At 46.7% G+C, this 25,578-nt stretch overlaps 1 protein-coding gene across 1 annotated transcript in view; it reads left to right on the forward strand.

Moving 5' to 3' along the window:
- The window catches only part of maml3 (mastermind-like transcriptional coactivator 3), a 141,803-nt gene that overhangs the window by 53,656 nt on the left and 62,569 nt on the right, over positions 1-25,578 (forward strand). Inside the window, exons 2-3 of the mRNA XM_085355171.1 lie at positions 7,603-8,346; positions 15,339-16,277. Of these exons, the coding sequence (XP_085211297.1) occupies positions 7,603-8,346; positions 15,339-16,277 (1,683 nt within the window). The remainder of the gene's footprint in view (positions 1-7,602; positions 8,347-15,338; positions 16,278-25,578) is intronic.

The raw sequence follows: 25,578 nt of genomic DNA on the forward strand, positions 1-25,578 counted from the left end.
AAATACAATAAACAAAGAACACATGACATTGTCAGAATAAAACAGGAAATACTAAAACATGACAACACAACTTAACAGACCTAATATGTGATGAATAAATACAAAACCCCAAAACATAGAAAACCCAGGAACAATAACTGCCTAAACTAAAGGCAGATAGGAAATAACACAAACTAAATCACATAACAAAATGAGACAAATACAAACATGAACTCAGAGCGCTGGGTCAGAGACCCAGCCTGTGACACTTGGTGTGTTTGTGTCTCTGGGAGTTGGACTGTAAAGCGCCTCAGAAGCCAAAAAAAATCTCTTAAATGTGGCCTGCCATGTCATTTGCAACCAGAGTTGAATCAAAGTCCTTCCTCTTGCCTAACCTTCAATACCACAACCAGCATCCTGGGGGGGAAAGTGAGAACCAGATTTTCGGTAGTTAGCACTGGTCTCTTACTGCCCAAAATGTTCTGGCTGGGCATAAATAAATAAAGTGCTGGATAAACACATGACAAAAAAAAGAGTCTGTTTCTATACACCTCATTGAGACCCATTCAGCCTACCAGAGCGGAATCTCAACTGGCATGTGGTTACATGTTATTCCCATTACAATGCTTTAAACCTGCATTCTTTCTAATGGCCAGCAGGGGGCGACCCGTGTGGTTGCCAAAAGAAGTCCGGTTGTATAGAAGTCTATGAGAAAATGACGCTGCTGCACACTTGATTTATGACCTTATTAAACATTTTCCTGATGGGTTTTTGGTCTCAGTTGCTTTTTCAACTCTTATACCGCAGGGTCTTCATTTTCTTATGTGTGGCCAGATTTATAGTGAAATATCCAGCAAGTCTTAGCTATTTCTGAGCCAGATTCAGATAAGTAGTGCCAGTGTGGACTGGGTTTTGGCTTTAAAAAAGCACTACTGTCACTATTTACAAATTTACTGATCTACTAACGTTTGCAACATGCCATTTACTGCTATTTAATGATGTTTAACCCTGAAAACATGTCTTAATTAATTTTGACATTGAAATAAACTGACTGTGCCTGTGTTTAGAAATCAGTGCAGCTTTTGTAAGTCACCTGTAAAACCGAGCACGCCTATGAGCACTATTTGCGGATTGTTATCACACGCTTAGTTTCCAGAACTAAGATGGCCAAAATGGTCAAGTTGAAGTTTACAAACCAGTGGGTGACGTCACGGGGAGTACGTCCATCTCTCGTGTGCAGGGACAGGTAAGAAAAGCGGGAGTGGAGGAAGAACTGACTTGCAAAGGAAGGTGTGATGAACAGCTTCGTGGCATTGATGAAATGTGTTGCAGTTATTTTTCACAGAAGATGCCACTGTTATATGTCTTTTGGTTAGGTGTATCTTCAGTGATGTTGTCGTAGTAGCAATAAATGAGTCTCATTTTAGAGACAAATGATTTCACGTTTTTTTCCCCCTTAGATTAAGAAACATGAAGCTAGCTACCTTCACATATAGTTTGTAATTTGAAATAAATACCCCGAACTGTCTCGACGCGGAGTCGTTTCTTTAATGCTGGGACTCGAATTTGATGCAATGCTTAAGTTTCCAGAAGAGCGAGCCAAAGAAAGGAAGGAGGGAAGAGAGAGAGGAGGAGAGGGAGGGAGGGAGAGAAGGCAGGGTGTCGGAGAGTGAGTAAGTGAGCGAGAGGAGGAGAAGGAAAAAGGAGGAAGACGAAGAAGACGGAGGACGCTGCGCACAAAGCACCAGAGCAGCAGGTTGCTATAACAACAGCACCTTAGTGGCTCCATCTCTGTCTCTCTTCTCTGCCTCCCTCTCCTTCTCTGATCACCCTCTCATCGTTTGCTCCCCGCTGTCATTTGGAGCGCTATGCCTTTCCATCAAGCCACCTATCTAGCCCCCCCCCCCCCCCTCCACACCTCTTTCTCTGCTTCACCCTTTCTCCTCCTCTTTCTCCTCTTCTTCATCTTCATGTTCTGGTAGCTCCTCCGCTCAAAGGAGAAAGACCATCTGCCTGACAAATAAATCCCTTCTTCCTCCTCGCGAGCGTGCGTGTCTCTCTCTTTCACCTTTGTCTCTCCTCGCTTTTGTCGTTCTCCCTCTGTCTGTTGTGGGAGCAGGCAGAGGAGCAGTCAGCAGGTGTTTATGTCAAAGAATACACGGAGAGACGCAGGAGGCAAAACAAGCAGCGCTCTCCTCCTTTTTTTTCCCTCTCCTGTCTTTAGTCTTTTATATTTTTTTTTTTTTTGAACTCCAATGCTCTTTTCTTCCCTCTAGCTCTCGCTAACCACTCCAGCTTGATTAAACTACTTCAAAAATCTTTGTCTATGAGTCTCGATGTCATCTCTCTTCTCGCGGCCTGGATTCTTTCTCTTACACATGCAAACGCTCCTCCATTCCTCTCGATTCCGTCGGCTTCAAAGGTATTTCATTGCTGTGATTGTCAGAAAGAAACGCTGCTAGGTTCAGTGTGATTCACAGGTTTAATTAGGTTGTTAATTGTGCTAAAATAAAAGAAATTTGCTACAGTGAATACATAAAGTATTTTGCACCAGCACCGGATCCTTTCACGTTCCCTCGGGCAGCAGCATGCTGACTCCCCGAGCAGGCAGGACCACAGTGCTTTGGTCTGGTCTCCTCTTTTTTTGTTTCCTTTGTTTCTTTCTCCAGATTCACGATCCTATTAAGAAGGTTAAATGTTTTTTTTTGTGTGTTTTTTTTTTTAAGTGGGTGTGTATTTAAAACCTGTACGTGTGTGTGTGCGTGTGTGGGAGGGTGCGACAGTTCACACCACCTGGATAATTATGGGAGTTTTTATAGGTGGGCTTTGAAAGACGAGTCTGTTATTACCAACATGAGTCACTGGCATTTAGGGAAAGCCTGTAACACACACACACTCAGACACACAAACACACACAGACAGAGGAGGCCTGAATTATTTAAACCCATTGATTGCAGGACCACACACACACACACACACACTGAAATCGTGTCGTGACAGTGGAAACGCGTGTTTTCCTTTTTTTTTGTTCCTTAGTTGTTGCTTTAATGGCTAAGAGATCAACACACACACACACAGACACACACACAAATGCATACACTGTAGTTTCTTTTTTGGTTGCCAATACTAATACTGTTTATCATGTCATGAAGATAATTATGCTGACTGTCAGTCAATGTGGAGAGCAGAAGAGGAACCTCTAGCACACACACACACACACACACTGCAACATGAAGCACACATCATCCTTTTTTTTTTACTTTCTTGGTTTACTGGAGTGTGAATGTGTGCGTGCGTGTGTGTGTGTGTGTGTGTGTGTGTGTGTGTGTGTGTGTGTGTGTGAGAGAGTGTTTTCCTGCCAGCTTGAATGGGTCCACCTCCAGGTCAGAATACAATCTGAATATATTTTGTCTGTTGTTCCATCTGAATAACAAAGAGCTAAGTGCGCATTTGCACACATACACGTATCGGTGGTGCTTCCATTGTGTACGTGTGTGTGTCTGTGTGTGTGTTTGACTCTTTCACATGCGACAGTGGAGAGTGTGGATTTTACAAAATATTTTGCGGCTTCTGAGCTGAGGAGGCTGTTTGAAATGTAGATGTGCAGGCGGCACGTGCTGTATAAAAGACTTGTAAAAGGCTCCCATCCACGCGTGTTGGTGAGTCTTTGCATCTTTGTTCAAGCAGCTTTTCTACACGTTGATAACAACCACTATATAAAACCATTAATGCAATATAAGATTACAGCTGTTTTCTATACAAACCATGGGTGAGGTCACCATCCTGAACTCCAATCCTACGCCATCAGAATTTGTATTTATTAGGAATTGTTCTCTCAAATCAGGTGACAAATAACAATCAAGACAGGAAGCGATTAGGTGTGATTTCGCAACCAGAGAATGCAGAAAGTCAATGATATTTAGCAACTTGAGAAATAAGCGCTGATGATGTGAAGTGAGGCAGGTTGGTCTCGATTTGAACTCTTCTCAAGTTCAAAGCTGATTCCAAATTCAAGAGAAGCAGACATCTCCAAAACAGTCTCGAACAGAGGTCAGAGGAAGAACAGGTACATTCGATTTGAGGGTGACCTGTCCCTTTACGATTGTAAAGATGGAAGTATTTATAGCATCCGGTCTTTGGACATGAAATTGAAAGTGAAGCCATGACTAAAAATGATAATCTTTTTGATTGAATCCTGCACTATTTCTAAGGTTCGTGTGGGAGCATCAAATTTGTACCCTGGGAACCTTTCATAAATGAGGTCCCCGCTTCCCATTCGTCATTTTAATAGCATCAGCTATTTTTCTGCCAACTTCATTAGGGTTTGAAATTAACAGGAGTTGGGGGTAAAATTGAGATTGAGAGTTTATTAAATTGCACAGAAATTGCACAGGAACCTAACTTGTTATTCTCTTTGCCTCTTTTTTTTTTTCATGGCAATTTGATTCTTGCACATTTCTTAGCGTTTACTTGCGTCTGCGTTGTGCCCGCTTCTTTGTTTAATCTCGCATGGGCAGTGAATGCATTCAGCTTTGATTTAAACATGTGGCCATCATCTTTGTTGTTTCTTAACAACTCAATCTCGGGTGCTGTAGAAAATACATTCCTACTAAAATAGATCCACGTTCAGAGTTTTTTTTATCTTCGGGAAAGCAATGATAAAAGTATCACTGCTGCACTGAGCTGAAAGCCCTCTATCATCAGTCACACTCAGTTGTTAGCTAACTGTAAAACTCCCCCCTGCTGACAATTATACAGCAGAGTCTTCCCCGTCACCACTGCTCCGTAAGACTGTCGATTTTTAACTGTATCCACTTGAAAAGCTCATTTTTGCTTTTATAAAAAAAAAAAAAAAAGGCCAAACTGGTGGGATTTTTTTAGATTTTCTGCCTCTTTCTTTGTCTCGGGTGTCTCCTGCCATTACTCGGGTTATGTCACATGCCTCCGTACATCCTGTCCTCTCCCACACAGGTCTATGACAGTGATTACCTTAACTGCCAGCCAGCGTTTGTTAGCACCCCGTCGTTATCTTATGCTGTGAGACACGGAGCGGCGGAGGCTTCCTACAGTAAGATGTGGGGCCGATGTTAATAATGGGCCAAATACTCCAGATGTTCCTTTGACGTTTCTTTACCTCCTCGGAAAAACAAATGCTGGTATTGTTCATCAGGAGGGCTGCTAGCCTTCTCTTGTCTTTCCTCCTGTTTTAGTTACTTTGTTTGGGATTAAAACTTTATTCAGGTTAGCTGTCATGAATGTTTTTACTGGCAGAGGGCTCTGATGTGTCTGAGATAGATCAGATTCTGCAGATCAGCAGGTTTATCGAACTAAAACTAGCTGTGCAAAAACAAAATAAAAATGCGACTTTTATAAAAAAGAGAATTAACTGATATTGTGTTCTTACAAAACTGAAAAAATAAACATATACAGGAAATGTCTTTTTCAGTTTGTTCCACTATGTCATCACATCCTTGACTATCAGGGTTTTCTCTATTATTCTAAGAGAATTTTGGTTTTTGTGTGCTGATAAAAGCTGGTCACTTCTTTCCTCACGGACACCAGCCATGATTTCTTAAAAGAAATGCAGATTTTATTGTTCACTTTTGTGCTTCACCTCAGTTCACCATCTTTGGCCCAGTGAAGCTTTTCTGAATCATGTTCATATGATCATTTTCTTTATACGATTTTAACTTTTGTGGATGCAGTGTGAAATGATGCTCACTGACACTGGTTTTAAGAAGTGTTCATGAGCCCTTGCAGTTACTTCCACTACAAAATCCTGTCTCTTTTTATCGCAGTTTGGCCCGGGGCAGCTCAGTATTGTTTTCCAGCCTAGTCCCTCACATGCAGAGATTTCTCTGAATCATTTATTGATATTATGTATTCTTTCCTGTTTTGCGTTCTTCTTAAATCATGAACTATTTGCCCACAGTCTTTCGCAGAGCGTTGAACCCATCTCCACCTTTGCTTCTGGAAAAGTTTGCTGTGACTTCCCCAACTCATTGTTGCAACGCAAAATTGGCATTTATATTTTTTTTACAGCAAGTAATTTGACAGTTTTGCCATTTGATATGGTGTTTTTTTTAAATACAGGCTTTAACTCTTTTCCAAATTGCTCACTTTTAGTAGCGTCTGAACATATTTGGAAAAACACTTGTTGTGAAATCAATTTCTAAGCATAATATCTTCGCCCTGTCTTCCACTTGACCAAAGAGCAGTTGCAGAGAGCAAACACCACATTAATTTTCGCTTACAGACTCATCACCACCACTGTGTATATAGCACTGTCATCATGACAAATTGTGTGAGTAAATGCGGCAACGCTGTGATAATTTACTTAACTTTAATTTTTTCATGTAAACTGAATGTTCGAATGTTCATTATCTTGTTCCATTTCAGAACGAGCACTTTAATGTAATTTTGGACACCACTTTGCACTCTCCTGTTTTTTTTCCTTTTTTTGTCATTTTAAGTGCTCTGAACTGTTGTCTCACTTACATGATTTTTTGTGCAGAAAGATTACTCTAATTCTCGGGTGGGTTTCTACCATTAATCGTCACGATAAAGATTAAAATATATCCACAGTGTAAAGTTGATATTTAAAAGAATTTCTCCCGAGGCGAGTGTTGGGAAACATGCCCTGAAACCCTCCTACAGGATTTACATATTTTCTGTGTTTTTTCTTTCTTTCTTTTTTTTTTTTATTGCATCCGTGAAGAAATAGGGAACGTGGACTGAGAAAAATCCCTGGCCTGCACGCCTAATTTCAGAGAATGAATCCGAGCTTAACATGTAATTGATTTGTCTTGGTGATATTTTGATCTTCAGTACACTTACTTCCTTCCCTCCTTCTCATGACAGTTCTCTGTGTGTGGAGAGGAAGAAGCCTGTTGTTATATTGATTTGTATCTCATGTTGTGTTCATGATTAGCCCCCTGAAGACCACAGAAAAGTTCCTGTTACTAACACGTTCCATCTCTGGTGGCCTCCAGCTTTAAAGGACACTCATTGGGGGTTTTTTCTTTTTGTGTTCTGCTTTGAGTGGCTTTGCATAAATCATAGTTTCTTAAACTAGGCCGCGGTACAGCCATCCATTCTCTGAAATAAGCTACCTTAGCTCTGCTGTATTGCTAGCATGCTGTAGCGATAATCACAATCATAAGGTGATTATGGGGTTGCTTTCTGAATGTGAATTGATCCAAATGAGACCATCCTTCCAAACAGAAGATAAGACACACAAGATAACTTCTTAAAGTGGTCGTGTTGTGCTTATTTCCAGGGTCACATTAGCATCCTTTGCAGGATTCACAGTTCAACATAGCACAGTCCCTCAGTCGATCCAGTGACTGAAATAAGCCACTGTATCTCTTCCCATTTAAAGCCAACTTTCTTCTAATTGGCTAGCTCTCAGAAGCAGGAGGCTTGACAAGCACTAGGTTGGAGCGTCTGTGCTTGAGATGGCTCTGTTGTGGACACCTCTTTCTGATAGCAAACAGTTCCAAGAGTAGAAAAACTTTTGGCTCACAGGGATTATTTGCACATACAGTTTGTGAGTATATCTAGACAACTGTAAATAACAAAAGTGTAATTCGGCCTCTTTACCATCTTTTATTTCTGTTTCAGCTCCAGGAGACTGTAAAGAGAAAACTGGACAGCGCACGATCGCCCCTCAACGGAGACCAGAATGGGATCTGTGATGGAGGCAACTACTCGCCGACCACCAAACGGGTACGGAAGGAAGGCTCCAGCGGCATGGACTCACTAACAGGACTCCCTAATAACAATAATAACAACAATGTGCCGCCCATCTCTCCACTGCATCACCAAATGGACATTAAGCCCTTACACTGCGGGCCTAACACTTCTGCCGGTAACAACACTACAAACAGCAATGGGAACCATGTAGGCCGGACATCAGATGAGCTGGGGAAGAACGGTGGCAGCCACCTTCCAGACATGAAGCTAAATGGCTCACTGGACTTGGAGGACAGCTTCGGCCTCCTCAAAGACTTGAAACAGGAGCCCCTGGATGACGGGGGTGGAATGGAGTCGTCTGATCCCCAGTCTCTGTCCAATCAGAACAAGCTGTTCTCTGACATTAACCTCAACGACCAGGAGTGGCAGGAGCTGATCGATGAGCTGGCCAATACTGTGCCAGAGGACGATATGCACGACCTCTTCAACGAGGACTTTGACGAAAAGAAAGAGGCTGAGTTTGGCAGGCCGGCAAACAATCAGACGCCGGGCCCACAGGAAGCAGCCGGGAATACGACAACAGCGGGAGGGGGGGCCGCGCCAGCAGCACTGCCTCCTCCTCCACCTCAGCCTCCACAGGGAGGCCCACAGGTTCCCATGGGTTCACCACAGGTCAGTATCAAGAAAGTCAACACGATGTCCACTGGAAGGGGTATTTAACCCAAACTCATAATCTAAGTCATGACCACCTCAGGTGAATCAGACTTCTGTATTTATTTATATGATATATGTCTCTCACTGTTATTTCTGAAGATAAAATTATAGCTCTTAGAGCGCAGTCGCTGCTCTTTTAAGATTTCTTCACTGATTCAACTTTTTGATCCGATTGATTTAAGTCCAAACTGGTTTTAAACGACTAATACCTGAATGAAGCCGTTAATTATGTGATCAACAAGAAACAAACCTGAAGTGGTTTCTAAGTGTATGAGAGTATTGATGTGTTTCATAAGCTACCTGTGAAGCATTTTGGTCTTACACAAGCAGCTTTTAGCAAAACACAAAAATGAATAAAGGAAAAAAATCTCTAAAGTAAGCAAAACTTCTACTTAGGAATTTGCTGCATTTCTGCAGTTCATTAATCCTCGATTGTATTCTCCGCATCCATCCAAGTGATGTAAATTGTGTCATCAGCTTGAGACCTGATTCCTGAGAGTCATTCCTGTTATGCTTCTTTGAGGTTAGATTGATGCACAGTTCAGTACAGAAATGATATATACTGCCCAACGGAATATAATCAGCCCGGAATGCAGGCCAACACAGAAAATGTCCAACTTTCTGGACATTTCTCAGCTGTTCTAACTGCATTAAAGTGAAGTTGGTAACACATTTGCCTAACATGTGGAAGACCTCTAGTTTGAAACTTGGGAGGAAACATAGGTCCCTGGGAGTGTTGTGTCAGTACGGGCATCTGGCATAAAAATCTGTGCCATATGAAAATATGAAAATTCATCCTCTGTGACGACCTGTTGTGAATAAGGCTGCAGCTGAAAGAAGCTTCTAAGTAAAATGACAACTGCCTTGCCAGCTAAAGTTATTGGGCCTAGATGCTCTGTAGGCTCTGTGGTGGTCGCACAAGATAGATTAATTCTCTGTGGTGTTATTATGAAATACAGCAAGCAGTTTATCCGGTGGTTGGCAGTCTTCATTGTTACAAGCGTCTCTGTGAAGCTTAAATTCAGAAGCACAGAGGTTTCCAAATAGCACAGAGAGAGAAACAGCTGCTTCTATTTCATTTTTTCAGTTTTCTAGCGACACCTAGCACCTCAAAGACTCCAGAAAATCAAGCTTTGTTGGCCTGTTGATGCCATTTCATGCAAGCAATGAGCAATGCAGCAACCACAGCTGTGGCTTCCTGGTCTTGCTGTAATTGGGGCAAACTTACAGTTACAAAGTAAACCTTACAAATGGAACAAATGCACTATCATAAGTTAACTTCATCGGAAGGTAAAGGCGACTTCCTTTTCAAGCCAAATAGCATTCAGCAGTAAACTGCTTGTTAGTTTTGTCACGGTCCGCTGTGACAGACCGTGTGGAGAGTGCGTGGAGGACTCAGGTGCGGACACGAGTGACACGGGAGTAAACTTTAAACAAAAGCGAGCCTTTTATTTTGGCTGGTAACGCAAGAGAAACAAACAAGAATAAGGGCAGCTCAAAAGCAATAACTAAACAGAAACCTAAACTGGGAATGAACTAAGGTAAGGCTATGAATACAACAGACCGGGCATGGAAACATGGAGGGTGGGAACACAGACGACGCGACACAGACTGTATGAAACACAGAGACTAAATACACATGAGGGATGATCAGGGGAAGTGGATGCACACGGGGAACACAGGTGACACTGATAATCATAACAAGACACGGCAGGAGTGAACGTAACACTGATGGGAGATGGGCAAAGTAAAACAGGAAGTACACAGAGGTTCAAACAGGAGGAGAGAGAGCACGGGGAGAACGCAGACATAACGGGCTGGGGAAAACATAGAATAAAACACAAAGAGAGACGAGGGCTCATAAATACACAGAGGGGTACACAGAGGTTCAAACAGGAGGAGAGAGAGCACGGGGAGAACGCAGACATAACGGGCTGGGGAAAACATAGAATAAAACACAAAGAGAGACGAGGGCTCATAAATACACAGAGGGGCACACAGGGGGTAAGAGTCACGAAGGGAAAACACATAAGGAACAACGTAACAGATCAACCCAGGAAGCATGGCCTAAATAAAGAACAAAATACAAAAATACATGAAAACTAAGAATACTGGGCCCACATGGCCCAGGACCATGACATCACCCCCCCCTAAAGGGCTGGCTCCCGACAGCCCAAACCCGAGAAACAAAACAAAAACAGAAAACAACCCACCCAGGGCGGGAGGCGGGGGACCAGGACGGAGGGACCAGAACGGGAAACAAAAACAAACAACAGAAAACACAGGAGCACATGACTATAGTCCAAATAAGGTTCAGGGGGCCGACCCAGAGCCCACAGGCACAAGAGTTCACGGGTCACACGGTCGGGGGGCCGACCAGGCGGGTGGCACAGGTGACAGAGCTGGTCCGGAGGCCGGCCACGCGGAAGGCAGCGGCGGCGGCGAAGGAGACGACGGAGCAGTTCAGGGGGCCGACCGCGCGGTAGGCAGCGGCGGCGGCGAAGGAGACGACGGAGCAGTTCAGGGGGCCGACCGCGCGGAAGGCAGCGGCGGCTCTCCAGTCTCAGGCGTGTTGGCCATGGCCTGGTGGGCACAGGACCAGTCGAGGCAGGACCAGACGAGGCAGGACCAGACGATGGCGATGCGGGGGCCGGACCAGGCGTCGCTGCAGAGGCTGAGGCTGGACCAGGCGAGGATAAAGACTCGGATGAAGCTGGACCAGGCGAAGCACAGGCTGAAGCTGGGCCAGGAGGAGCAGAAGCCAAAGTTGAAGCTGGGCCAGACAAGGACGAAGACTCTGAGGCTGGGCCAGACGAGGACGAAGACTCTGAGGCTGGGCCAGACGAGGACGAAGACTCTGAGGCTGGGCCAGGCGAAGCACAGGCTGGAGCTGCAGCAGACGAAGCACAGGCTGGAGCTGCAGCAGACGAAGCACAGGCTGGAGCTGCAGCAGACGAAGCACAGGCTGGAGCTGCAGCAGACGAAGCACAGGCTGGAGCTGGACCAGGAGGAGCAGAAGCAGAAGGTGGCTGGATGGGCGGCTCGGGCCCCCCAGCAGACGTGGCATGGTGCTGGACGGGCGGCTCGGGCCCTCCAGCGGAGACAGGAGGCCGAACGGGCCCCTCGGACCCTCCAGCGGAGACAGGAGGCTGAACGGGCCCCTCGGACCCTCCAGCGGAGACAGGAGGCTGAACGGGCCCCTCGGACCCACCAGCGGAGACAGGAGGCTGAACGGGCCCCTCGGACCCTCCAGCGGACGTGGCGTGAGGCTGAACGGGCTCCTCGGGCCCTCCAGCTGACGTGGCGTGAGGCTGAACGGGCTCCTCGGGCCCTCCAGCTGACGTGGCGTGAGGCTGAACGGGCTCCTCGGGCCCTCCAGCGGACGAGGCATGAGGCCATTGCGGCGGTGATGAGACCCTGGGGCCTATAATGGAAGCATCAGTTGGTGCAGGCGCCTGCAGAGCGTCAACCGCTCCCACCCGAGTGCCTAGGCTGGGTGCGGAGCTCAGCTGTGCACTGACTGGCATAACCTTGGGAACCAACCTGGGTGTAGGAACAAACCGGACGGCAGCCATTCCCACCTGAGGTGCAGATGCAGGTGCAGGATATGGCTGACCTACGGCTGCCCTGACCCCAGTGGTGAGAACTAGCTCAGGTGCTGGCTGGGTGACCCCTGCCTCTACCTGGAGATCAGACGCAGGTGAGAGGTCAGGCAACGCCACAGCCACCCTGGGCGTGAGCACAAAGTTCCAGATATTGACTTTGTCAGGTGCAAGCAGAGGAGCAACAACAGACAAAGACCTTAAAGTCTCTAAGCCCTTAACATAGTCCAAATTGTCCTTAGTTGCCCTTCTTGGGGAGCTAAACACATCTTCTGTCTTGGAGCATGATTCAAACAACATTTCAGACCTGAAATAAGTTGGCTCAGTGACACAAGTGATAGTTATACTGTCCCAGGAAGCATGATTCTTAAGGCCAAGACATGATTCATGAACCCACATAAAACAACCAGGACTATGTGCAGATGATTTTAACATAATAATTTGGCAGTCACATAGGAAATAACTACGCTTATTGGAGTCTAAGCCCCCCGTAGGCGAGACTGAGTTAAGGGGGGGTTCAGCCACACACACTAATCGGCTGTGGAAGGCTAGTGAGTGGAATGCACATGGACCTGGCTTTGCACAGAAAACATAGTGGACTGGCTCTGAGCCATCCGGCTGAATTGTCTTTAGATCGGCCAGTTCATTAACTGCTGTCAAAAGGTCCTGGCCCAGGGGTGCAGTTAAAGGGCTAGCTGGGTTGTAATGGCTAGCATGGCGCTCCCCCCCGACAGCCTTTGAAACATGAAATTCAGCCTTGTCATTGGATAATGCGGGAGCATAACTTAAACAGTCCTTCAGTGTTGTATTAACGGAAATTGCAATGTCATTCACAGACATAGGGAAACCTGGCAGACCCATAATAATCGTCCCGGCCCGATGGACTGGTGTAGAAAAGCAGTCGCTGATGTCGGGCTCCAAAGCACTCACTCTGGTCAAACCATCAGCAGAGTGAGGAACATGGGGACCGATCAGCACAGGATCATAACAGACATTTTCATGATCAACACTGGACATTTCTTCTTTCGCTGGTCTAGTTATATAAACAGAACATTTGTTATTTGACTCGGGAACAAAGTAAACTGACTCGGAAATGGGGGTGCTAGCCAAGGGCAATACAGTCTTACTACTGGTCAGATCAGAAGCTTTCTCACTTGATTTGCGGTTAACAGACAGCAGGGGCTGAGACACGGTCTTAAATAAGGCCCCAAATGCCCTAGCGGTCTTAAAAGAAGCCCTCTCAGTGGAAGATGGAGGTTCTGGGTGTGCAGAATCATTAGTACATCCTTTTTCGCTAATGTCCCCCTCATCCTGCTCATACGTAATACCAGGGTTTAACAGTACATCACTTGGTTTAATTCTCAGGACTGAAGAGTCTATGGTCGGTTTGGCAGTGTCGGTTTCACAGTTCGGTGATGGCAGTGTGTCTTCCCCAAGAATAGCGTGCCCAACACCAGAAAGTTTAGCTTTGTTGTCAAAACACAACGTGGGCACAGGATTAACACCTTCAACATTAGCAGTCAGAGGCATGGAAAAGGCAGCTTCTTCACTGGCCCCCGAGAAAACAGACCGTGATGAGGTGCATGGGGGGGTGACAGAGTTAACAGTACAGGTAAATTGTGTCTCCATCTCCGAGACCTTAATTGTCTTTCCAAGGCCCTCGCCCTCACTACATCCAGGGCGTTTCAGTGGCAACAGAACGTTATCACTAACCTCTGAGTGCCGTGTAGAGCGACGCCGACGCCGCTTCCTCCTCGGAGCGGCCGCGAGCGCGGCAGCGTTAACTGTTGGGATCGAGTCTTCCTCCTCTGCCCACATCCTCGCCAGACAAGCGGCCGGAGACGTGAAGTCCTCGCGAGGGGGTGACGGTGAGCGGCCGGTCTGAAGCAGGGCGATAGGTGGGAGCTCCTCCTCGGGAATGAGCCAAGGCTTCCAACGGAGCTCCTCCTCCCGATAAGCCCGCAACACCTGCTGACGCTCATCGTCACCAAAATCTATGGCCTCCATCGCCTCCGTGTGCTGGTCAGTGCAGCTTGACTGTGGCGGAAACGAGGAAGCCGATCCACGGTGAGGCGATGGCTGAGTGGAAGTGGACCTCAGCGTTCCACCTCTCACAGCCTCTGGCTCATGAGGCAGCGGCGATGACACCCGTCCACGGGACGGAGGTGTGGGTGCTGAGGCGGCATTCAGGACCCTCTGGGCCAGCGCACGGGCACGAAGCTCCTCCTTAAGGGGGCCCAGGGAGTCAAACGCCTCAACGAGGTGGGGGAGCTGTCGCAACCGTGGCTCCCGCAACAAAACGGCGTCCACGGCCGCCAATCCCGTGGAAACCACACTTGGATCCGCGCATCCGATGATGCGATCCATAATGCGGCAGAGCCGGTTCAGCTCCTCCCCTACCTCCTCTGAAATGTCCGCTGAGTCCGACATGGTCGAGTCGTACTGTCACGGTCCGCTGTGACAGACCGTGTGGAGAGTGCGTGGAGGACTCAGGTGCGGACACGAGTGACGTGACACGGGAGTAAACTTTAAACAAAAGCGAGCCTTTTATTGTGGCTGGTAACGCAAGAGAAACAAACAAGAATAAGGGCAGCTCAAAAGCAATAACTAAACAGAAACCTAAACTGGGAATGAACTAAGGTAAGGCTATGAATACAACAGACCGGGCATGGAAACATGGAGGGTGGGAACACAGACGACGCGACACAGACTGTATGAAACACAGAGACTAAATACACATGAGGGATGATCAGGGGAAGTGGATGCACACGGGGAACACAGGTGACACTGATAATCATAACAAGACACGGCAGGAGTGAACGTAACACTGATGGGAGATGGGCAAAGTAAAACAGGAAGTACACAGAGGTTCAAACAGGAGGAGAGAGAGCACGGGGAGAACGCAGACATAACGGGCTGGGGAAAACATAGAATAAAACACAAAGAGAGACGAGGGCTCATAAATACACAGAGGGGCACACAGGGGGTAAGAGTCACGAAGGGAAAACACATAAGGAACAACGTAACAGATCAACCCAGGAAGCATGGCCTAAATAAAGAACAAAATACAAAAATACATGAAAACTAAGAATACTGGGCCCACATGGCCCAGGACCATGACAAGTTTAGCTTAGTTATTATGGCTATACACAAATTGTTTGGTATTTAAAATGTTTGGTACTCAAAATGGTACCAAACCCCATCCGTATAAAATTTATGGTGGCAATGGCCCATAAAGTCTCGAATGATCATTTTCAGTTTGCTTTTCGTATTCTGATTAAAAAATATGTTATGTAGAAAACTTGCAAGGTGCGAGCCTGAGCTAATGTCCTTTTGGTTTCTCCTCAGGTGCGACCATCTTCATCAGGCCCTCAGTTTGCCACCACTGCCAATGGGACGCCTCCTCAGCAACCTTTGCAGCAGTCTCCAGCCGTTGCTATGGCATCAGGTTCGCCATTGCACAACTGCGTGGCTCGCTCCCCTCAGACTCCAACCCAAGCTCAGACACAAGCAGTCTCTAGGCCTGGGAATGGATACATGATGAACCCGGGGCCAGGAGTCAGTCAGGCGGGCACTGGACCTGGAGCAGCGGGGATACCGCCTGGAAGTCAGTCTGTAGGACCAGTAACGCCTGAGCTTTCCCATGCAGAGCAGCTGAAAGCATTTGCTCAGCAGCGTAATAAAATGATGCAGAAGCAGCAGCAGCAGCAAGCAGCTAACTGGTCACCTGCAGCCGCTCCAACCAGTCCCTATAACTCCGCTCACTTTAACCACGACAAACCCAACAGCCCCATGATGTATCCACCGCAAGCCTTTAATACACCACAGGGCTCTCTAGTGGGTGGCATGGCCCCCAACAACGGTCCCAAAGCCCCCATGAACAACTACCTCCCTCACAACCACATGGGCATGATGGGCCAGCAGCAGCCAAACAGCATAAACCAGAACGCCCTGTCCAAACAGCAGCAACAGCAGCAGCAAACAGCAGGCATGTTGTCCTACAGCAACACCAAACCGCTGAGTCACTTCAGTGGCAGCGGGGTGGATCACATAGGTCAGAGAATGACCCCGCCCATGCCAGGGAACAGTCAGGTCAAGAACCCCATGATGCCACCTTATATGGGCGGTGCGGGAGGTGGTGGCCAGGGTCCGGGGCCGGGTCAGACGCAAGGGCCAATCCCAGGACAGACAGCTCACCTGAGTGAAGAGCAGAAGAGGATGTTACTGATGAAACAGAAAGTGTTGAACCAGAACATGCCCTACAACACCATGCAGCCTCATGGACAGGTAAGGGGACAGCTTGGCGTTGTTGGTCTTAAGAACATGGAGGTTGAATTATTTCCAAAGCAGTTCATGTGCAGTCAGTACTGTTGCTTAAACTTAAGTCCAGAGTGTTTCCATCATCTGCAGGTTGTGTGGTTTGGAGAGTGGATGAATATTTGGACTGTCAGTGAATATCTGAGTCCAGTGTTTCTGGTTCTGTTTTCTGCCTTTATAATAATTCAGTTCTGTAAATAATGAACTTTATACACTGCCTCCCTCATTATTCTTGTGTTGAACTGCAGTTGAGAGTCTTACCATATATGACTAGCAAATGTACCACCAAGGAGACCTGGCATTGACTGGTTGATATTAAGTACTGTATATAAGTCAATGAGAAGTTTCTGACCCAATGCAAGACCCCGGAGTCCAGGCTAGGTAAGCTAGTTGAAGAGCTATTGGACTGGTCTGTTAAAGTGTTTGTGGCTTTGATTATGAGAGCATGTTAGGGAGAGAGGGAGGTTACAATAGACTGCATAAGAAAGATGTACATCGTCACCCATCGCTTTGGAAAGTCATGTTTTTGAGTACTGAGCTGAGGCATTTCATGAATGCGGGCAGATCTGACTGTGACACTCCAGCTCATTTGATAGCGACGGACATATCAGTTATCAGTTAAGCGTTTTCTCAAGTGAGTTGTGGAATTTTATTCTTTAATACAGCACACTTTTTTTTGCAAGCAGACAAATCGCCCCCTGCTGGTCATTAGAAACGTGCTTCTGCATTGGCTACCATACCTGGAAGCTACAGCCATCTTTTTCATACAGTCTGTGTGTCTGGGAAAATTCAACCTATGACCTTCTGCTCATCCTTTGAATAAGAGCTAAATAAACTCCCCGTGCACTGGAGGTTTCCTATAAAATTCATTTGGACCCCATTTTTAAGCAGAATGCCCAAAAAATGCCCCCCAAAATAGAGGAGCTAAGAGTGTTTGACCAGTTGCTTGGGACGTACTGCAGAACATGGATTGCTGTTTTAAAAAAAGCCTTCCAGAGGTGCAGCCAGGGAAGGTAAAATGGCGGTAGTTGCCCCAGCAACAAGCCAGGGCTGGGAATAGGCATAGGAAAATGGCCTGTCGAGAGTGTATTGATGCCTCTGCAACACTAGCAGCACTGATAGCCTCCCCCCACCTCCTCCCCTCAGACACACAAGCGCGCACACACCACAGCAAGCACCACAGCTAAACGGCTCCTTAGCTCATATCCCCAATCTGTCACAGCTGACTGATGGCTGAGATTGGACCACTAAGCCAAGCTAGCTGCTGTCATTACCGAAAGCCCACCTCGGGCAGTTTGTTTCCTGAGCCCGGCGATCAGCACAGCCCACTCTGAATGCTCCAGCGGTTCAGCCAGGTGTCAGGTGTCCTTAATAATCCACCGGACGGAGGACGTTTGAGTGTGGGTGGACTCTATCTTAACAAATATTCACATACTCGAGTGAAACCTCACACTTGTGTGGCTCTGGCGCTCCTCATTATCTCAGGGCTGATGTGCGGTTATCAATAGAAATTGCGTGTGCGAGTGCTTGTTGATGGCGCACTTTACGTCTCTGTCTGTCTCCTTCTGCTCGCCATGTCCTGATGATACAGCTACAGTCAGTCAGTCACCTCCTCCTCCCCTCTGGTGATCTCTGCGTCTCCTGTCCTGCTCCTCCTCCTTCCTCCCCCTCTCCTCCCTCGTTCTCTGCCAGAGACACTCAGCACCAATAAAGGAGCAGATTTATTAATATGAGGCCTTTGTGGCTGCTGCCTGGAGCGCTGTGTGTTTGTGTGCGTGAGTGGGTCAATGCACATGTATGTTTGAGTGTGTTGCATAGATTTTTTTGAGGGGGGACGGGTGTAAGGGGAGGGTGGAGAGATTTATTTGAGTGAGCAGAGGAGAGTTGGAGACCAGGAAGAGAGAGGGAGAGAGAGAGGAGAAAGGCAAATGCAGAAAGCGAAAGATTTATTATGGAGGGAGGATGGAGCATATTACAAAGAAAGTCAAGGGCCTGGAAAGAGAGAAATAAGTGAGCAATGCCGAGTGGAGTGTCTGAAATGCAAAATATTCACTTATCTACACGTGTGCAGCCCGACTGCATTGACTGTAATTAGCGAGTTTTATTTTTAGTGACACGTCTCAAATAAAATCAGCACAATCAACTATAAAACGTTAAAACGTGGGACAAATATGTCATTTATTCTTTTTTTTTTTACTAGGTGTAGCACTTGAAGGGAAATTTCACAGATTTCAGACACCGAGATCACTTCTTAGGTCATTTATAACGCTGCTCAGCCTGTGAAAGCAACATATAATTGGTCTCTCATGATTTCTCCAAACCCATCAAAGTGCAAAACAAAATCTCAAGAATAGCTTAACTGTAATCAGTGTTACTGAGGTGGGTCGTATTAGATTTAATGCCAATTGGCAATATTGTTGTGCCAGTTAAAAAAAAATGTCTAGTAATCTCAGTTTCTTAGTTTTGGACTTTCCAACCATCTGTGCCCAAACTGTAGGCCCAGTGGATAAAAAGCTGCAAAATTCCTTCAGCATGTCATGGTGAGAACTCTTGAAAATAATTACAGCATATGCCAAAAACAACAAATTAATAGTCCTGGAAAAAAGATCGCAGCTTATCTCCCCTACTATGAATCTGAACGGGGTATTAAATGCACATGCTCTTTATGGGAAAGACAGATAATAAGCGGTGTTTATTATAATTATTGCTTTCAGGTGTATTCGGTAGTTTTCCCACTGCAAAGCCAGCATATTGCTGAGTAACCAGTTGCATTATTAGTAGCAGCTTCATCGCTGCTTATCCTTTATTTGTCCCGCACAGCTAATGCAGAGATCACGTGATGATTAGCTACTTGTTTCTTTGCACCAGTATTAGTATTTCCTCTGTGTTAAATGCAAAATATCATCCTGTTCTTGGAGTTCTTTAAAGATGATTGTGTCTGACGTATTCAGATAAACCACAGTGTGTTAAATCTGCTGATGACTGTCAAAGCTTGATAAGGAAGAGGTTAAGGAGAGCTGAAGTGAAACCAAAACATCTGGGTTCTGCTCCAGAAGAAAAGCTCTTTTAAAATCCCACTGACACTTACAGCAAGGCTACAGAGCAGGGCACCGAATACGCAGAAGACTTCTGAGTTTAGATCCAGAAAGATGGAAAAACCAAAACAAGTAACCAACACTGAAGTGTCCATCAGTCTTAGCTGATGATAGCTGAGTCGTAGCTCAGTTTTTAACTGTAATCTGTAACTTTTTTCAAATTATGATGTGAAGTAAAGAGGAGGTTTGGCTTAGAATTTGAGGAGAAATCTATAATAAAAGACCATTGAAAGAAATGCTAAATAGGATCTTATGACTTCATCAATCGGCAAACTTATGATCCAAAACGCTTGGGGTAAATTGGGCAGTGTGTATATCAGCTTGGATGAAGTATGAAGCTTCTTGCGGTCGACTTCTCGGTGCTGGAGAAATCGGCTGGTGAAAGCACGGATGGATGATCGGTTAAGAGAAGCTCAAAAAACTGCAAGGCTTGTGGAGTAAGGCCACGGTCTCGTGTTTGTGTTTGTGTAGCTCTATGGCCACGTAGGGAGAGCGATTTTAACCCGTTCAGAGAATCCCGTGAGTTCTCCAAAAAGGCAACAACACATTTTGCGGCCTGGTGGCCATGACAATAAGCGTAAGTTGAATGCTGATTGGTTGAAAGTTCACTTGCACAGGAAAGGTAGCCACAGCGGAGTTCACCGCAAAGAGGAAGAAGCACCAAAATACACCAAAGATCAAAAAAGCTCAGACAGTGACTCTGCTTCTCATCCATGGACCGTTTTCAGTTTTCTTACTTTTAGTTCTTTACTAAGAAGTTCTTAGCCTCAATGAGAGAACGTTTTTTTAATGCTTCCCCCATGTGAGAGTACCCAGGTACAACAGCATGCAAGGCCTGGGTAGCAACTTTTCTTTGCCTTTTACCATGATGGGACCTTTAGTGAAACTCACCATGAATCAACAGCACAGTGTGAGGAATGGAAATTTCCTCACACTTTCCTTTTACATAGCGCTAAACGATTGGAGAATTTTCTTTATGTCAAACATTGCGGTTGTCTGATCATTCCCCTGACGAGCCAATCATCTGCTTTATAAGAGCACCATGGGACACAGACCAGCAGACGTTCAGTTTTTGACACAACCTTGTTTGTTAGCGTTCTTGATCGAGTTGTTACCAAAGACCTTATTTTAAGGCTAAGCCACCAAATTATTTTAAGCTTTTTGTTTAAATGCTCTGACTGGATGCACGTTGTTCGTTATAGTGTTCCCCTGCTTTGCAAATATTGCTTGAGCTTCATTTTCAGATCCTCTCTCAGTTGCTGAATTAGAGGTGCCGGTGGTTGTTGACTTAAATTAGGCCCAGTTAATGAAGTTCTGTTACTTTACAAGTATAAGTGTCCTCGAGTGTTCAAATACTTTAATTATGTTTAATTGGTAGAAATACTCCTTCTTAATGTCTGCTTGCTGCAGGGTTTGTATTCACTTGAAAAATCGGTAAAAACGTGCGTTTGTATTTGTGATGGGAGTCTCTCTTTTTTTCGTTCCTAGCCGTTATTCTCTTTGTCTGCGTTGGTGTGGATGCTAGCCTTTAGCTTGGTGTGTGTTTGTGTGTCTGTGTTGGCTCACAGGTGGTGCTTAAGCATCACCGTCTCCTTGCTCCGTCCTCCCTCTCTCCCTCTCTCTGTTTCTGTGTGTAGGCTAATCCAGTTAGCAGCTGCTTGGGGGAACTTCAGCCTCGCTCCTCAAAAGCTCGTTAGTCAAGCTTTAATTGTTGCTCCCTCGCTTTGCATATCGCCATGACACTAATTTATGCCCGTTGTCGCGGTTACCGTCGCCACGGTGGTGGATCTCTCAGTGGAAGCAGCAAGTGGGGGGAAGCAAAGGCGTGTGCTTGATGCTTGTGTGGATGTCTGCATGTGGTGGATGACGCGGCTGTCTCAGTGTGTGTGTGTGTGAGAGAGAGAGAGAGAGAGAGAGAGAGAGAGGCGGATGTGGCTTGTTGCACAGAAGTGTGTGCAGCTGTGTGAAGCCAGCAGCTCGTGGGCGGATCTCTGGGGTTATCTGAGTAATGATTGGATGAGAGTGGATTGACAGGCGTTGGCCTCAGAGGAGAGCTTCTACTGATGAATTTGAGCGGGAGGTTTGACTGTGTGTATGTGTGAACGAGTGTAGGAGATCACGGCGTCACACACCAACCGAGGTGCACGAAGGAGCCTGCTGATGGCCCCGTGAGTCACGACAGCAACCCACTCTCAGATGCACACACATGTATGCACGCACTCAGCAGCGTACACAGGGTTTGAAAAACACCCACAGGCATGCACACTCTGATAAATCCTTTCCTGCTTCTTACTTTCTCTACCCCTCTATTTCCAGAGGTAAAGCCTCTCTGTCTTCTTTTTTCATCCCTTTCTTCATCCTCCTACGGAGGACATCCACAAAGCTGCAAACTTAAAACACACACACACTTTTTAAGTACACCCAACTAGAGCCCAGAATTTCAGGGACTGGGTCCTAAGTGTAGATTCCAAGGACAATGCACGAAATGCATCTCCACCCTTATTTACAGCTCATGGTTTTGTCCCCTCATGGTTTTGATAATAAGTGATAAGCAGGGAGTTCACTTAAATGAAAGAGAATTTATTCACCGTAACCTAACCAAGAGACAAATATCACCAGTACGTTGATGCAACGTGGAGTGAATTAGAGAGACTGAGCAGCTCACCTGGGATAGCTTTTATAGCCTGGAAGATTCAGGTGAGCTGCGTTAGGTGAGGATCCTTCCATGCCAGTCAATTATCAGTCACAGCAGGACAGCACTTTCTTGACACACCCTCATCTGTCTCATCTAGGGTTAGAAAACCTGCAGCATTAGTGGACATGACATTTATATAAAAGTTTTCTAGTCTTATTGACCCTTCATTCATACAGTGCTTTCATCTACAAACATTCAGCACTTGATCTAACTCACATCCGCGGCTAATTCACAGCCACTCGTGGATATCGTTGGACCGGGGAAGAAGCTAGAGTTTGGTTTTGAACATTAGCATGGGATTGCTTAAACTTTAAATCTTCCTGAAAATTATCAGCAGTTAAAGGTAAGGAGCAGATAAATTAAAATGGACGGATTTATCACTGACTTCACTGGGTGATACGTGCACATTTAAGCAGGAGAAATGATCCCAGAATTGTCTGAAGCCAGACAAACACAAAATAGGACCGAAATCGTGCCTGTATGTGTGCTGACTTATGTGCATGGGTAATATTAAATGAGAAAACCTGAAAGTAATTATTTGAAATAATAAGCCTCGGTGGATTATATTCCACCCTATTTTCAACTGTTTTCTGGTACCTAAAAGTGAAATGACATTTTCACTATGCGCCGAAGCAGGAGAGGCATAAAGTGCTGCAAAAACATTTACCATAATTAATCAGAATCAGAATCAGAATGGGTTTATTGCCAGATGTTGAGGTTTACAACATTAGGAAATTGCTGCGGTGCTTCAGTGCAAACAATAAGAATTAAAGTGCTATGTAGAAAGAAAGATATGTGCATGAGATATACATGAGATATATACATGAGAATAAGAATTATGAGTGCTACGTAGAAAGATATATACATGAGTGCAGGTGGTGATCAGTGCCAGACATGAAATGATGCAGTGACACAGCGTAGGGTCATGTGTTAGTGGCGGGGACAGTCATGTGGTTATTGTTCATGTGTCCAACAGCAGAGGGGAAGAAACTGTTCTTGTGGCGAGAGGTTCTGGTGCGAATGGACCGGAGCCTCCTGCCTGAGGGGAGCAGGTCAAACAGACTGTGTCCAGGGTGAGAAGGGTCAGCTGAGATCCGGGCTGCACGCCGCAGTGTCCTGGAGGTGTACAGGTCCTGCAGAGATGGGAGTCTGCAGCCAATCACCTTCTCAGCAGAGCGCACAACACGCTGCAGTCTCTGTTTGTCCCTGATAGTGGCTCCAGCGTACCACACGGTGATGGAGGAGGTGAGGATGGACTCGATGATTGCAGTGTAGAATTGCATCATCGTCCGTGTTGGCAGGTTGAATTTCTTCAGCTGCCTCAGGAAGTACATCCTCTGCTGGGCTTTCTTGATGACGGAGGTGATGGTGGGCTCCCACTTCAGGTCCTGGGTGATGGTGGTACCCAGGAAGCGGAATGAGTCCACAGAGGTGATGGGGGTGTCAGTCAGGATGATGGGGGGGAGTGGAGCTGTGTGCTTCCTGAAGTCCACAATAATCTCCACTGTCTTCTGGGCATTCAGCACCAGGTTGTTGTGGCTGCACCAGGACACCAGACGTTCAACCTCCCTCCTGTAGGCAGACTCATCCCCGTCAGAGATGAGCCCAATGACGGTGGTGTCATCTGCGAACTTGATTAGCTTGACAGACTGGTGGGTGGAGGTGCAGCAGTTGGTGTACAGGGAGAAGAGCAGAGGAGAAAGAACACAGCCCTGAGGGGAGCCGGTGCTGATGGTCCGGGAGTCCGAGACATTCTTCCCCAGCCTCACGTGCTGCTTCCTGTCCGTCAGGAAGTCAGTGATCCACCGGCAGATGGGATCAGGCACATTCATCTGGGAAAGCTTGCCTCGGAGATGGTCTGGAAGGATGGTGTTGAAGGCAGAGCTGAAGTCCACAAACAGGATCCTGGCGTAGGTTCCTGGGGAGTCCAGATGCTGCAGGATGAAGTGTAGGGCCATGTTGATGGCGTCGTCTACAGACCTGTTGGCTCTATATGCAAACTGCAGGGGGTCCAGGAGGGGGGCCGTGAGGGTCTTGAGATGGGAGAGAACTAGGCGCTCAAATGACTTCATGACCACAGATGTCAGAGCCACGGGTCTGTAGTCATTTAGTCCAGTGATCCTAGGTTTCTTGGGGACAGGGATTATGGTAGAGGACTTGAAGCAGGCAGGCACATGACATGCCTGCAGTGAGGAGTTGAAGATGCCAGAAAACACTGGGGCCAGCTCGTTTGCACAGTGTCTGAGGGTGGCAGGAGACACACCGTCTGGGCCGGGAGCTTTCCGAGCATTCAGATTCTTAAACTGCTTCCTCACATCTGCTTCATGAATATGAAGAGTTGTGGTCGGAGGAGGTGGTGTGAATTCCTCTTTTGTGTGGGGTGAGGAGGGGGGTGTTGTAGGTGAACAGTTTGAAGGTGGTGATGGCTCTATGGAGGGGGGAGAGGTGGGGGAATGAGTGTCCAAAGTGCCTCTATTGTTGGGGTCGTTGGAGGTGTGAAGGCTGCCTGATGGCTCGTCAAAACGGCAGTAGAAGTCGTTGAGGGTGTTGGCCAAGAGCAAGTCGTCAGTGGAGTGGGGGGTTTTAGGCTTGTAGTTTGTAATATTCCTAAAACCTTTCCACACAGAGGCCGAGTCATTCTCTGAGATCTGCTGCTGCATCTTCTCAGAGTGCTGATGTTTGGCAATGTCCACTTCCTTAGTGAACTTGTGCTTGGCCTCTCTGTAGCAGTCCCTGTCTCCGCTTCTGAACGCCTTACTCTTTTCCAGCCACAGCTTTTTGAGTTTAGGAGTAAACCAGGGTTTGTCATTGTTATAACTCACCCTGGTGCGTGATGGCACAATGCTGTCCTCACAGAAGTGGATATAGGAGGTGACAGTGTCCGTAAACTCGTCCAAGCTGTTAGAAGCAGCCTTCAATGTGTCCCAGTCTGTGGTCTCCAAACACGTGCGAAGCTCCTCCACAGCCTCGTTGCTCCACAGTTTTTTGGTCCTCACGACAGGTTTGGAGAGCTTCAGCCTCTGTCTGTACGCGGGGATTAGGTGGATCATGACGTGATCAGAAAGTCCGAGTGAAGCGCGCGGCACCGCGCGATAGGCCCCGCTGATCGTGCTGTAGCAGTGGTCCAATGTCCTCTCCTCTCTGGTCGGGCATTTAATATACTGCTTGTATTTCGGAAGCTCATGGCTCAGATTGGCTTTGTTAAAGTCCCCAAGAGCAATGATGAGAGAGTCCGGGTATGTCCGCTCCGTGTGGAGAATCTGCTCTGCGAGTGCGCACTGAGCTGCTCGCGCATCCGCGTCTGGCGGGATGTAAACAGCGGCCAGGATGAATGAAGCAAACTCCCGCGGAGAATAAAACGGTTTGCAGTGAATAAAAAGATATTCCAGAGAGGGAGAGCAGTGCTGAGCAATCACTGTTACATCTGTGCACCAGCCACTATTGATGTAGAAGCAGACACCTCCACCTTTGGTTTTACCGG

Source organism: Diplotaxodon limnothrissa, linkage group LG6 (genome assembly GCF_057381915.1).
Source record: "Diplotaxodon limnothrissa isolate DT_005_m linkage group LG6, D_limnothrissa_male_GT1.1, whole genome shotgun sequence".
NCBI lineage: Eukaryota > Metazoa > Chordata > Actinopteri > Cichliformes > Cichlidae > Diplotaxodon > Diplotaxodon limnothrissa.